This window comes from Staurois parvus, unplaced genomic scaffold (assembly GCF_062004578.1).
Source record: "Staurois parvus isolate SC_StPar_1 unplaced genomic scaffold, SC_StPar_1.0 ptg000031l, whole genome shotgun sequence".
NCBI lineage: Eukaryota > Metazoa > Chordata > Amphibia > Anura > Ranidae > Staurois > Staurois parvus.
Window position 1 is genome coordinate 3885905 of NW_028317827.1, and position 15536 is coordinate 3901440.

The 15536-nt window shown below is 40.0% G+C and overlaps 1 protein-coding gene across 3 annotated transcripts; it reads right to left on the minus strand.

The window, feature by feature from the left end:
- Positions 1–1055: 1055 nt before the first annotated feature.
- Positions 1056–14905, minus strand: NR4A2 (nuclear receptor subfamily 4 group A member 2). 3 transcript variants are annotated; one of them, XM_089659662.1, is made up of 8 exons: positions 14771–14905; positions 12220–12344; positions 10915–11599; positions 7674–7803; positions 5954–6117; positions 2858–3060; positions 2506–2684; positions 1056–2371 (listed from the first exon to the last, which is right to left on the minus strand). In XM_089659662.1, exons 3-8 carry the CDS (start codon positions 11584–11586, stop codon positions 2115–2117), a joined length of 1605 nt encoding a protein of 534 aa, XP_089515788.1. In that variant the 5' UTR covers positions 11587–11599; positions 12220–12344; positions 14771–14905; the 3' UTR covers positions 1056–2114. The 3 variants fall into 3 exon arrangements, with proteins under 3 accessions (XP_089515788.1, XP_089515781.1, XP_089515775.1); XM_089659655.1 differs by having other exon boundaries at positions 6029–6117; positions 10915–11777; XM_089659649.1 differs by having other exon boundaries at positions 10915–11777.
- Positions 14906–15536: the final 631 nt, after the last annotated feature.

Consider the following 15536-nt stretch of genomic DNA (forward strand, 5'->3'; position numbering starts at 1 on the left):
CTAAACCATCGGGGTGTCATGCACCTGACACACAAAAAATAGGAAAACGTTAGCCCAAGCGTTAACATAACGCAACCGCCGTTTGATGAAACGGATGGCAAGCGGTTTTGCTGAATGCTGATAATAAATAGAAAATTATTCCTCTTTTTAAAAAAAAAGAAAAAGGGCGTCATAAAAATTACGAACAAACTTATAAAAAGAAAAGAGATCCGACCAGGATTAAAATCTGGTTACATTTATATAGCTTTTTTTTTTTGCTTTTTTTTTTTTTAATAATGTGCTTTTTATTTTTCTAGGGCATCATTATTGTTCCTTTTGATAAAACTTAATAAACAGAAAAAGCACAGCGAATACTGGTTTTATTTGCTTGCAAGTGATAAAAAAAGACCATGAGCCTTTTTTGCAAGCAATAGATTTTATATTGTTTTTAGGACATTATAATCTTTTTGGATTATCAAATACAAAATGGTTCAGTACTAATCCTAATGCCGAATGGATGCCATTTATATTTATCTATGTGTTGAATTAATACGTTTCTGTTCTAACATATTATTAATGTTATTATTATTATTATTTTATTTTTATTATTATTTATTAGTTGTAGTAGTTTTATTATATACTGGTTTTATACAGCATATTTTTTGCAATATTTTATGGAAAAATAATATACACTAACCTAAAATTCCTCTTAATATATAATAAACGTGTGCTTTCTCAATGTTTTATCATATATAAGCAGTCACTTACACGGTTATTAAAACTCTCATCAATGATCTATGTCATCCTGTAATTTCATCTTGATATTACTCATAATACTGCAACTAGATAACTCACAGATCTAAAACCGACAATCTGTAAATAAAATTCTATCTATGTAATAAATAAATACAAATACCTGAATTCATGTATCACCCCCTGATCTGAAAAGCTCAAACTGTAATTTTTCTAAAATACTTATTCTACAGTACAAACACTTCATAACAAAACGCTGCAAACGCTCCAAACGTTCTATGATGAAAAGCAGAAGAAGACCGTAAAAACAAACATACTAGAGGTGATGATGGCAGTATTACAAATTTTACTTCCAAACAATGAAATAATATATTAACTGACATTTTTTTGGAGACAATAAAAAATAAAAATCAAAGTGCTCATTCATTTCCGCTGGGCTCTTGTAGGATACCCTTGGAAACCGTTGAAAAGCTGTTGCATGCAAGTTTTTAATTTAGACAACAAAAAAAGGAAGATACTGTATAAATTTTGTATTAACATCAACAGTACATACAACACTTACAAACAAGGAATGTTGGACACTTCCAAACAATGCTGTGTCCTGTGTCTTGGTATTTCTGTAATACTTGTGCCTACATATTTTACAATTGAGAAAATGTTTTTATTTTTTGACGCTCGAATAACTACCAATCTTTATAAAATCTAGCAGACTACATAGTGTCTGTATACTATTTATATAATATAGACATCACTGAAGAAGCAATTGCCTATAAAGGTTTTTTTTCCGATCTAGTACTGTATAAACATGCTTTTATGCAATATTTTTTTTTATTCATATTTATAATTTTTTTTTGCAAACACAGCTTGTAGAATCGGTTTAATATTTATTCATAAATAGGCACAAAATGATTAAAAATAGCTAAATTGTATTTTATACATGTACAAGCCTTTTTTTTTAACGTTTGTATCCTTCATGCCATCCACTGAACTGTTTTTCTTTTTTTCACAATATATTACAGTTTTTCTTTTAACAACAAAAATAAAAAATAAAATAATAAAAAAAAATCATATATTGTAAGTCTTTAGAGAGGGGCAATGCGATTGGTCACCTTAATACTTTTGACTGAGGTCATTCTTTGATGCACTTAGCAAGAAATTAAGAGATGTGTAGGAATGATGTCACGTGATGAGGACAGCAGGTTGAGTCCGTTTTTCTTTTGTGGATCCTGCAGTGCTAGCTGCTTGACACCGGCACATGTACCATAAGTTCACTGTTGGCAATTTGGCACCCAAACTGCATATATATTTTTTTTTCACAGGTAGAGTCCCTTTAGTCTGAAGTTATTTGTAGAGTCCATTGAAATGTCTTTTTTTTGTTTGTTTTAAAAAGGTAGAGTGTCCAAGAAAAGTTTGTCAATGATAGCCGGGGGTGGTACCAAGTCCTCTAGTTTTAGGTAGAAAATGCGTTGGAGACCCTGTGTGCAAAGTGTGCGGAGCTCAGGCAATTTCCCCAAAAGTTTGGAAAGGTAGTTGGGGCGGTTCAAGCCCCCATTGTTAAAAGTCACGTGGTCCTTGAGGCAGTTGATGATTTTGTTCTGGAGTTCCTCCACCCTTTTGGGTTCCTTAAGCCCGTGTCTCTCTGAAGAAGCAAAAGCACAAAAAAATAAAAAATTAAAAAATGTCGCAAATTAATCCATTCTGCGCAGAATGTGTCTCAAGAACATGAAGCCCTGGAAAGAAGCAGACTAAAATATTTGCAAAAAAAATGCTTACCTGTCACCATGGCCAAAGCAGCAATACAGGAAAAGGCTGAAATGTCAATGTTCATGCTCTGTAAATTGGAGGAGAATTCGACAATGGCGTCGATCCATTCGCCAAAGCCACGGACGCATTGTAACCTGTGCAGCACTGCCCCATTACAGAAGATGAGTTTGCCCTCAGCTGGGTTAGATCTGGAGTTAATTAAAAAAAAAATCAGAAAAAAAAGACAAAAACTAATTAGTATCAGAATAATAAATGGGCGATTAAAAGGCTCCTAATTACCACAGAGCCAATAAAATGCAAATCAATTGACCTTGAAAAGAGGGTTGCTTATATAACAATTAAAACCTAATTCGGTAATTACCTGTATGCTAACCGCAGGACGAAGAGTTCCAGGAAAGCCGACTCAAAGAGAAGGTCCTGGTCCTGCTTGTGGAGCTCAGAGAAGCCTGGGATCTTCTCAGCCCATCCTCTGATGATCTCCATAGAACCGGTCAGCAAATCATAAAACTGTTGTATATGTTGAGTGTCATCTCCATTCAACTGGAAGTCTGGATTAGCTTGAAACTGAAAAAAAAACAAAAACAACAACACAAAGGATAAAAATTAATGAGCTTCCCCATTACATAAGGCGTAATTGCCAAAGTAAAGAACAATTCAGATCTGTGACCACCAAGGGACAAGAGGCCAACGCTGCTAATTTAACCATGGATGGTGACAAGACGTGTGACCTGTGTCTGGGAGCCCCTGTAGAGATGTGCAGAATGTCGGAAAACATGTGCAATCAATTACAGGAACTGAACAAGGCCATTGACCAACGGTACGGCAGCACTATAAGCCTTCATCAGCCTAGTTTCTGCTTGGAAGAGTGGCCATACAAGCTTTGATTTTATCAAATTGGCATGCAATTCCATTAAAGTGATCAAACATTCCAACAGCTATAACTTCCCTTTCAATCCATCGAATAAGATCTAACTGAGACGAACAGAAAATGAACAATTGTGTCATACTGATCGACAGCACCCAGATGCATTGGTCAAGAATTTGATTGTATTTCAATCAATCAAAATATTGCATAATGCAAACAGAGATGCAGTTGGTAACATGCAATCCAACTATGGATCAAAATCCACTCACCTTGTGTGTGGCATAATAGTCGATTTGATTGTCGACTGTAGAAGATTTATTCTATTGAGGTAGATCCATCGGAAAGAAGTTGATCATTTATGATGCCACCATTAAATGATCAATTGGGTTGTCGACTATAGATTGATTATTCCTATTGAATAAAATCGATCTGTAGAGAAATTGGTCATTTATGGAAACATGTATGGCCACCAATAAATGATCAATTGGGTTGTTGACCATAGATCAATTATTCCTATTGAGGAAGGTCGATCAGGAAAGAAATTGGTCATTTATGGAAGCATGTATGGCCACCATTAAATGATCAATTGGGTTGTCGACTACAAATTGATTATTCCTTTTGGGGAATATCATTCAAATAAATTTATAATTTATGGAAGCATGTAAGGCCACCATGAAATGATCATTTGGGTTGTTGACTATAGATCGATTGTTCCTATTGAGGGAGATCTGTCAGAAAATAAATTGGTCATTTATGGAAGCACGTATGGCCACCATTAAATGATCAATTGGGTTGCCAACTATAGATTGAATATTCCTATTAGGGAAGATCATTCAAAACAGAAATTGGTCATTTATGGAAGCATGTATGGCCGCCATTAAATTATTTATTGGGTTGTTGACTATAGAATGATTATTCCTATTGGATAAGGTCGATCTAAAGAAAAGTTGGTAATTTATGGAAGCATGTATGGCCACCATTAAATGATCAATTGGGTTGTCGACTATAGATTGAATATTCCTATTGGGGAAGATCATTCAGAAAATAAATTGGTCATTTATGGAAGCATGTATGGCCACCATTTAATGATCAATTGGGTTGTCGACTATAGATTGAATATTCCTATTGGGGAAGATCATTCAGAAAATAAATTGGTAATTTATGGAAGCATGTATCGCCACCATTTAATGATCGATTGGGTTGTTGACTATAGATTGATTATTCCTATTGAACAATTTTGATCTGAAGAGAAATTGGTCATTTATGGAAGCATGTATGTATGGCCACCATTAAATGATCAATGGGGTTGTCGACTATTGATTATTCCTATTGTGGAAGATCAATCAGAAAATTAGTCATTTATGGAAGCATGTATGACCACTATTAGTGTTTACAGACATTGAGTCCAAAAAAGCTTGATGGCATAGAAAATGGTTGAGGTCCTAGTCCAATTTTCACTTTATCTATTTATCTATCTATGGGTATATACATATCGATAAATGGCTATGCTTTTGGCAATGCTAAAAATGTATTTGATTCTGCCAAGAAAGCTTATTTGAATTAGATAGATAGATAGATAGATAGATAGATAGATAGATAGATAGATAGATAGATAGATAGAAAGAGGGATGGATAGGTAGAGGGATGGATAAATAGAGAGATAGATAGATAGAGGGATAGATAGATAGATAGATAGATAGATAGATAGATAGATAGATAGATAGATAGATAGATAGATAGATGGATGGATGGATAGATAGACAGAGGGATGGATAGACAGAGGGATGGATAGACAGAGGGATGGATAGACAGAGGGATGGATGGATAGATAGATAGATAGATAGATAGATAGATAGATAGATAGATAGAGGGATGGATCGATATAGAAATCGATCCCTATCACCACACATCTGTAGGAGTATCTCCAGTTCATAACGAACAAATAAAACTTCATGAGAACATGGAGAATGACAAGCCACCAGAGAAAATTTAGCTCAGATTGTGGTTCAAATGTTGAGTCTGTCTATAAATTCCTGCAGCCAGGAGAACACTTTTCTTCCCAATATATGTGGATATTACCGCATAGAAGTCATGGCTCTCAATCACAGGAACCACAAGAGCAGCAATCAATTTTCGGGCTGAGCTACCTCTGTAGATTCCATTTTCATCCTACAAAAGTGTCTGATATTTTACAAACTAAAACCTGAACGTCCTGTAAAAAGTGTATTGTCAAAATGAAATAAAAGGTACTATGGTCATTAACTACATGAGGTCCCTGCTGACTGAAGCATAGTACGACTTCTGACGTTTGTCTATAAATCGCTGCGACTTTTTAGTCGCTGCGTGTCCTGCAGACCTCACAGGGGACAAACATCTGAAAAGACCAATATGCTTGCAGTAGTTAAGGTGAAGGCGGTTGTATACGATCACGGCCAGACATATGGTGAGAGTATAAAGTCAGACGTGGTGTCACCAAGTGTAATAAAGCAGCGGAGGCCTCTACTTAACGTCCCGTGGTCACTTTAGGGGGTGCAGACAGAGGGGTGAGATGTAAGGGTTCCCTATAAAGGCTGCCATGTACAGCCCACTTACCCTGGAATAGTCCAGGCTGCTGACTGCCGGATTGGAATCGACGTGGGCTCTCACTAGGGCACTGATCAAACTCACCGGGGGGCTGGGGGGCGACGGCTCCTGAGGGCTCTTGGGCTTGGATGGCAAGCGACCCCTCCGACCTTTCAAACTGTCTGTGCGGACCACTGCCAGAGAAGAGAGGAGAGTGTGATGGAAGGGCTCAGGAGTCGGTCGGTGCCCACTCACATTCCTTGGCACGCCGTGCCCTCTGCCTCATCACAAAGGCACCCTTCACAACAATACAACTGGAGCTCAGGACCGAAATCTGGCCGATGCCATCCCTGCTGCCCACACACGAGAAATATTCTTCTACTGCAAAACAATCAGAGCTTTCCCCAACCCCACCACCGATCAGGAGGTCATTCCATCCAATGTATGTGTGTGATCTCATCGGTACAAGTGCCTAATAGACCCATCTATTATTTATCTGTACAAAACTGGCTGTCTATCTATCTATCTATCTATCTATCTATCTGTTTATCTATCTGTCTGTATGTATCTAAGTAAAAGTATTTGTCCCTCTGTCTGTCTGTTTATCTATCTATCTATCTATCTATCTATCTATCTATCTATCTATCTATCTATCTATCTATCTATCTTTCTATCTATCTATCTATCTATCTATCTATCTATCTATCTATCTATATATCTATCTATCTATCTATCTATCTATCTATCTATCTATCTATCTATCTATCTATCTATCCACCCATCTATCTATCCATCTATCTATCCGTCTGTCTGTCTGTATGTATCTAAGTAAAAGTATTTGTCCCTCTGTCTGTTTATCATCTATCTATCTATCTATCTATCTATCTATCTATCTATCTATCATCTATCTATCTATCTATCTATCTATCTATCTATCTGTCTGTCTTTGTCTGTCTCTATGTATGTATGTAACTATGTAAGCAAAAGTATTTGTCCTGTCTGTCTGTCTGTCTGTCTATCTACATATCTTCATGTATGTATCTATCTACCTGCCTATCTATGTTCCTATCTGTCGATCTACCTAACCATCTAAGTAAAAAGATTTGTCATTCTGTCTGCCAGTTTGTCTTTCTTTCTTTCTTTTTCTTTCTTTCTTTCTTTCTTTCTTTCTTTCTTTCTTTCTTTCTTTCTTTCTTTCTTTCTTTCTTTCATCTCGACCGGTCTATTTCTTTCTTTCTTTCTTTCCAAAAATATGCATGTGTATATGTATGCATTTATATTATAAATATATAATATTATATATAATACAGTCCTTGTGTTTGTCTATCTGTATAAAAGTATTAATCTATCTTCCTATCATTTTAAGTAAAAGTATCTTTCTACCTATGTAAAAATATCTATCTATCTATCTATCTATCTATCTATCTATCTATCTATCTATCTATCTATCTATCTATCTATCCGAATATGCATATATTTATTTATAGCATATATTTTTTAATTGATTTATTTAAAGTGTGTATCTCTATCTATCTATCTATCTATCTATCTATCTATCTATTCTGTGCACATAATTTGCACTACTATAAGCAAAGTCCTGTGTTAAACCCATCCAAATAAATGCCCCATACAAGCACAGTTACAAAGTAGCAGAAATTGCATACAAAGTTTAATACATGAATCTGCATTCATTCAAAGTCATGGCGCCCACATAGACCGGTGCGGGCACTGTACGGATTGAATGATGTACCTTCTTTGACCATGCCAACAACTAGGCACTTCTGGAAGCGGCAATACTGACATCTATTCCTCCGCCTTTTGTCCACCGGGCAGTTTTTATTGGCTAAACAAACATATTTGGCATTTTTCTGGACAGTGCGCTGGAAAAAAAAGAGAAAGAAGAATGTGCGATGAGTTCACCGGCTTCATCGTCATCACCAGAAATCGGGGTCATTCGCGTGATTGCCGGGGTCCCTGTTCTGTGGGGGGTCGGTGTGTGCACACGGGGCATTTACCAGGCAGAAAAGTGCGCTGGCGTCCTGGCAGCTCTTGGCTGCGTCTCTTATGCCAAGCAAGACAGGGAGCAGACGATCAGTAAATACAATTCCGTGAGCATTCATATTATTTACATCCCTCAGAGAGGGCTCTATTTCAAATGATAAGATTATTCAATCAGGACGCTGGAATAAAGAGATCACTTAATTTCACCATAGGGAATTCTGTTCCACTTGGTTAGTTCAGACACGGTTCTCTGTCCTAAGCAATTTAAATCTGAAAAGGGGGATGGCTGCTGGGAGCACATGCAAAACAGATCTGTGTTCACCCAAACACAAGCAGAGCAAAAAAAATGCAGCAAGATCTGCTGGAAGGGGTTCAGGCACGATTTAATTGTTCCCAATATATGTCATCACTGGCTTGTCTTTTCAGGATTATTAAAGTGTTAAGGCTTTGCTTCCACATCTTGCATCTATTATTAATTTCTTAGGGACAAAAATGGGACCAATTAAAATGACACTCATTGCCCTCATTATACTCAGCACTGAAAAAATTGTCCTGCGCTTGTAATCATTTAGAAGATGAATTATTATTATTATTGTATTTTATTAGTAGTATTATAGCTTATTGACGACAAGATGTTTCCTATCACTGATTACTATAACTCAAAGCTTTGATCAAGTGATATAAAAATACATGAAATTCCATCTAAAGGCATTAGTATAAAAAGTCGAGTACAAGGTTTACATTGTTTATTGTTTAGCAGGTGCTGGTGATAAAATACATTGGCAATTATTGTGTCACCATTATAAAGTCATCTAGTAACAGGAAAAATATATATAAACAGTTTTAAATCTCTTTGTTATTATGTATCATTATGTTGCTGACATTGTAACAATGTATCTAAAGGCATTTGCATTGGAATGTGTTGTTGGGGATATAGCTGTTCATGTGACAAGGCTTTCATGGCATTTGTCTTCCATGAATAAATATGACAGGGAGTGTGAAGGTTTTGGAATAAGCCTCATTAGGATGTGCTGCTGAGAGCAGTGTAACAAAGTATCGGTTTTATAGGTGGTCTTATGGGGGATGCTAAGTACACTTTCTGCAGCCATGGATCAGATGTTTTGGGATGCTATGTTATAAACGATGTTACATATACTGAACTTTTTAACGTATCGATGTTCTATAGAGAGCAGATTATCTATTAACAATGTATCAACATTCCGAAGTTAGGTGTTTCAGAATGAACTGTTGTGAATGGTAATGCATCAACTTCTGTATATCAATGTATCAAATGGCTTGCCTTAAACTGTACTATTAGCTGTTCCATAAACTTTAGCATTGTATCAATAGTTAACAATGTATCAATACTCTATTAACAGCTGTTGCAGAGTGATCTGCTATAGGTAGAGTTGCTTACATGTATAGTTAATAATGTAAGAACATTAAATCGAATCGATTTAAATTGTACTCTTGTTTGCTTTGCCTTTCCTTTTCACAATCTATCATCTTTACCAAGGTGGTTTATTTAGGATATCAGATCAAATTCACAATGTATCAGCTTTACCAATGTAGCTTATTTAAAATATCAGATCAAATTCACAATGTATCAGCTTTACCAAGGTAGCTTATTTAGAATATCAGAAAAAAATCACAATGTATGAGCTTTACCAAGTTGGCTTATTTAGAATATCAGAAAAAAATCACAATGTATCAGCTTTACCAAGGTGGTTATTATAGAATATCAGATCAAATTCACAATGTATCAGCTTTACTAAAGTGGCTTATTTAGAATATCAGATCAAAGTCACAATGTATCAACGTCCTTTAGGCAGAGTAGATTCCTATGGATCATGCTATATACTGCTAATAATGTATCAACGTATGTATGTAATATATCTAAGTATGAAGGGAATTTCTTTACATTGTGCTGCTGTTTTACTGTTCCTGATAACAATGTATCACCTTTACAAAGGTGGTTCGTTAAGAATGTCGTATCAAGTTTGTATCAACCTTCTATAGGCAGAGGGAGTTTTTGTAGATAAAGCTATTTATTGCTAATAATCTGTTAACGGATGTCATGTATCTTAATATCATAGGAGTTTCTTTACATTGTGCTGCTGTTGTATTGTTTCTGGTAACAATGTATCAATCTTACAAAGGTAGTTTATATAGCCTATCATGTGAAGTTCATAATGTGTCAACGTTCTATAACAATTGTGGATCATGCTATTGTTAATAATCTATCAAGGTCCGTATGTAGTTTCTTTACATTTATTGTTCCTGATAACAATGTATCAATCTTGCAAATGTAGTTTATATAGACTACCATATCAAGTTCATAATGTTTTAACATTCTATAGGCAGAGTGGGTTCCTGTGGCTAAAGCTACTGTTAATAAATAATCTATAAAGGTGTGAATGTAATGTATCCAAGTGTCAATTGAGTTTATTTACATTGTGCTGATGTTTTACTGCTCCTGATAACAATGTATCAATCTTGCCAATGTAGTTTACATAGACTATCGTGTCAAGTTCACACGGTTTATAGCAAGAGTGGATTTTTATGGTTCTTGCTACTGTTAATAATCTATCAAGGTGAGAATGAAATGTATCCAAGTATCAAGGGAGGTCTTTTTTACATTGTGCTACTGTTTCCTTGTTCCTGATAACAATGTATCAATCTTACAAATGTAGTTTATGTAGACTGTCATGTCAAGTTCATAATGCACTGACGTTCTATAGGCAGAGTGCATTCGTATGGGTCGTGCTATTGTTAATGATCTATCAATATTTGTATGTAATGTATCCAAGTATCAAGGGAGTTTCTTTACATTATGCTAAATAGTTCCTGGTAACAATGTATCAATGTGCTAATGTGTTGATATGGCTAATGATACACCTCCTACTCTGTAAGCATTTCCCATGGAATGTTCACTGATATATGACAAGGCTTGTGACCTGAAATGGTGTCATGTAAAGCCTTCTACTCACCTTGAAGAACCCTTTGCACCCTTCACACGTGCGAACTCCATAGTGTTGGCAAGCAGCATTGTCTCCACACACAGCACAGAGCCCCTCGTTAGATGGGGACCCCCTGGAAGGGGGTGAAGGGACCTGGCTATCTATGAGCTGGGAGGCATGGCCAAGCTGAAGTCCAGGGAAGCCCATGGCCGCCTGTTTCCTGATGGGGTTAGGAACTGCAAAAGTCTGTCCATCCACCACATGGTGGACACCAGAGGTCTCGGCGTTCATGGAGATGTGGTGGCCATCAAACCTCATTTGACAACTAGACACCGGGGTCCCAGGAGGGGACTGCTTGAAAGAGAACAAGGACAGTCTGGAGACAGGACCTTTCCTCTGGTCTAACATGTGGCTGGTGGCCACATAGTTCTGGTGGAAGCTGTGAAGGCTCCCAGGATCATCCCACATTGGACTGTGCTGGACTGGGAAGCCTGGGGTGTTGGAGGTTGGGGGTGAAGAAGGCTTGTAGTAGACTGAGCCTGAATGTGCCATCATCTCCTCTGATTGGGGGGCCAGGTGGCTGTGCTGTTGGTAGCCGTGCATCTGAATATCTTCCACTTTTATGGAGGACTGCTGCCCAGGAACTGGCATTTGGTACAAGCAAGGTGGCTTGACGTCGTAGCTGGAGTTGTAGTTATCCATAAAGGTACTAAAGCTGGGGAGAGAAGTGGTGGCAGTGATTTCAGTGTTGGTCAGGTCCATGCTAAACTTGACAAACTCTGGAGTTAAGAAATCGGAGCTGTATTCTCCTGATGAGTGGTAATTGTAGCTCTGGGAAGCTGGGCTGGCTCCTTGTGGCGACGACCCATACTGAGCCTGAACACAGGGCATGGCTGTAAATGAGACAATTAAATAGATACCCAAGCTGTTCAACTGCATACTTCTTCCCCCCCCCTTTTTTTTGGACCATTGTTTCATCCATGCCGCCCCCTCCCATAAAAAATATCAAATGCCCACCCCACCCCCCCAAAAAACAGACCTCTCATGAGTGCTGTGGGACTACAAGTCTCAGCTGGTGGTCTGGAGAGCCAAAGCTTATCACAACCTGCAAGGCTGACATTCAAATTTCTCAAAACACTTTCTAAACGCTTAAAAACGCTTCCAAACGCCCATGTATTCCCAACTCTACGGTTATCACTCTATAAGCTATGACAATGCTAAGCTCACAGATGCTATTTTTTCGTCCATAGGTTGTCTTGGCACTCGGTATCCCAAAATTGCACCCCCCTTCCCCCCAAACCCTATTATTGCTTTCCAAAATCAACAGAAACAAACCTTCAGCCGGGCTGCGGACGTTTTCGATGAAAGTAAAGGAGGACAGTGTTGTAGTTCTTGTCGGGGCAAATTTCCAGAATGTAAATGGGTCAGTGGAGGGGCACCCAGGGGGTCAGCATAGGTTCCTGCGGGCAGAAAGGAGACGTTAATGGGCGTCAATGACAAATGACAGGCGGTGTGTGGCTGTACATTCCAGAATGGAGAACATGGAATTCTGAATCCTATGTGTAGCGGTGATTGTGGCTGAGTCAGGGAGGAAGCCCTTTCCCTGGATAGTGGAAATGACTGTAAACACAGCAGACGGTTGAGTCATTAGAGGCTCCGAGTGGGTGTTCACTCCATAAGTGTGCCCGAATAATCAATGACAGGTACCTCCATTGTGATAGCACCCTACTACAGCATCCACAGCCAGAGGCCTGGGAACAAGCCAGGCTCACAAACCACTTCACATCACTTTTATCTCATTCCATAAATGAAACCAACATTGCCTACCAAAAGTACAACACGAGCCCTGTCCACATGTCACCAACATAGACAGCAGCGCACTTTATGTATCATCTGTCTGGGTGACACCTCTGCCAGCATCCAGAGGAGCAGCCTCTGAGGATTACATGACACCGGGGGAGGGGGGGCTTCCTGCAATATTGCTTATTAGTGAGTTACATGGTGTCCAAGCAAGGCAAGATCACTTCCAGATCCATGGATTCGCATCATCTCCTACAGCTACAGCGATCAGGAGAGCCAGGAGGGCGCAACATCAGCCCCTGGGCCAACCAGCCGGGGCAAGGACACTGCGGGGCCAGAGAGTCAGCATGTATAGGCAGCTATAGACAAGTCACATGGAGAGCCCTGGGGGGGGGGGCAGGGTAGGTAACCCCAAACCACATGGACAGGGGGCAGGGTAGGTCACCCCACACCACATGGACAGGTGGGCAGGGTAGGTCACCCCAAACCACATGGATAGGGGGACAGGGTAGGTCACCCCAAACCACATGGACAGGGGGGCAGGGTAGGTCACCCCAAACCACATGGATAGGGGGGCAGGGTAGGTCACCCCAAACCACATGGATAGGGGGGCAGGGTAGGTCACCCCAAACCACATGGATAGGGGGGCAGTCATAGACAGCACGGTGTATGATCATGTCTGTAGATAGAAGGGAAGACAGAAAGGGAGCGAGGGATAGATAGATAGATAGATAGATAGATAGATAGATAGATAGATAGATAGATAATATAAGAGAAATACTGCCAGAGATCGAGTAATAAAGAAAATGAAAGAGATCGGTGATAAATGGAAAGAAAGATAGATAAATAGGCAGACAGAGAAAACTACTGAGAGAAAGGGATACATATTGTATATCTATGTATATATATACAGTCTATCCCTATCACACATCTGTAGACGTATCTCCCAGCAGATGACACATGTGCTTTCACTCTCTATAATTCATCATATCATCAACAACTTTCCTCCATACACCCAGCAGCTCCAGGCTCCCCAGGTAAGTGATAGGTAGGTGATCAGAGCGCAGCCATGGCTTGTCCCATCTGCTCAGTGCAGTGACACTTCTAGGCAGTCAGTGTACTATGGGGTGTATTGGAGAGTCTATGAATTATGGGGTGTACTGGGCAGTCTATGTAGTTTGGAGTATATTGGAAGTACTATATTGGAATGTTTATGGGATTTTTTTGTACTATGGGGTGTATTGGGGAGTCTATGAACTATATTGGGAATTATATGTACTATATTGGGAAGTCTATGTACTATGGGGTGTTTTGGGGTGTCTATGAACTAAAGGGTGTATTGGGGTGTGTGTGTACTATGGGGTGTCTATGTACTATATGGTGTATTGGGGGGGGGGTGTACTATGGGGTGTATTTGTACTATGGGGTGTATTGGGTTGTGTGTGTGTACTATGTGGTGTATTGGGGTGTGTGTGTGTACCATGGGGTGTATTAGGGTGTTTATGTACTATGGTGTGTGTGTGTACTATGTGGTGTATTGGGGTGTCTATGTACTATGGGGTGTATTGGGGTGTGTGTGTACTATGTGGTGTATTGGGGTGTCTATGTACTATGGGGTGTATTGGGTGTGTGTGTACTATGTGGTGTATTTGGGTGTCTGTACTCTGGGGTGTCTGTGTACTATGGGGTGTATTGGGGTGTGTGTGTACTATGGGGTGTCTGTGTACTATGGGGTGTATTGGGGTGTATATGTACTATGGGGTGTATTGGGGTGTATATGTACTATGTGGTGTATTGGGGTGTTTGTGCTATGGGGTGTATTGGGGTGTCTATGTACTATGGGGTGTATTGGGGTGTCTATGTACTATGGGGTGTATTGGGGTGTCTATGTACTATGGGGTGTATTGGGGGGGGGTGTACTATGGGGTGTCTGTGTACTATGGGGTGTATTGGGGTGTCTATGTACTATGTGGTGTATTGGGGTGTTTGTACTATGGGGTGTATTGTGGAGCCGGGTGTACTTTTTGCAGTGAATGGGAGCAGTGTAGATCCAGTATATGATGGTGTTCCCGGTGCGTGCACTTACCGGCGGTGCAGAGCGGAGAGGCTCCTCTAGGCAGTCAGGGGTGATCGGTACATCCCGCTGCGGAGACAAGTCCCTGGTACTAGTTGCAGAGCTCTGAGCTCCTCTCCAATGTGCCTTTGTTTATGTGGGCTGACTATTCCACTGCTATCACACTACATGCGGCTAGCGTCAGCCGACGTCAGCGCCCCGCCGTCCAATCACAGAGCGCCCCGGCCCGCTCACTCCGTGCAGTTGGCCCGTTCTGGCTTTTGGTAAATTTCCGATGTGACGTCACAGCAATGAGCTGGGTTTAAGGTGGGAAGCGAGTCGGGTTCTCACTCCGAGTGGAGCCTTCCTATAGTGTGAGTGTATGGGGGGGGGGCACCGGGGGAGAGTGTGAGAGCCGGGGGGGGGGGGGGCAGGAGCCGGCCGGGCTGGTGTGCGATCCTCTGTATTAGTACATTGTATCCGATCACTTCTCTGTATGGTTCACAGGAGATCTCTGCCTGATCCTGGAATTGTTACATTGTATCCGATCACTTCTCTGTATGGCTCAGGAGATCTCTGCCTGATCCTAGAATTGTATCCGATCACACGTCTGCCCTGTGTCTGGGTCATGTGTGACCTCTGATCTGATTGTCTTACTATTGATACATTGTAACCAGTCACAAAGGATGACATGTCACCTGAACGTCCACTTCTATATGTGTATGGGGGAGAGCCTGAGATACTGGATGGGCTGATCTGCCTCCACTGTAGTGTACACCGCCATAGGGACTGGAGTCCA

Bases quoted from the DNA above. Each gene is read 5' to 3' on its own strand.
- NR4A2 (XM_089659649.1), bottom strand. From the start codon at position 11,775: ATGCCCTGTGTTCAGGCTCAGTATGGGTCGTCGCCACAAGGAGCCAGC. The intron at 3,061-5,953 runs GTAAGTGGGCTG...TTTTTTTTTCAG, and splicing joins GCAGCCTGGACTATTCCAGG to TTTCAAGCTAATCCAGACTT. The intron at 2,372-2,505 runs GTAAGCATTTTT...TTGCTTCTTCAG, and splicing joins TGCTTTGGCCATGGTGACAG to AGAGACACGGGCTTAAGGAA.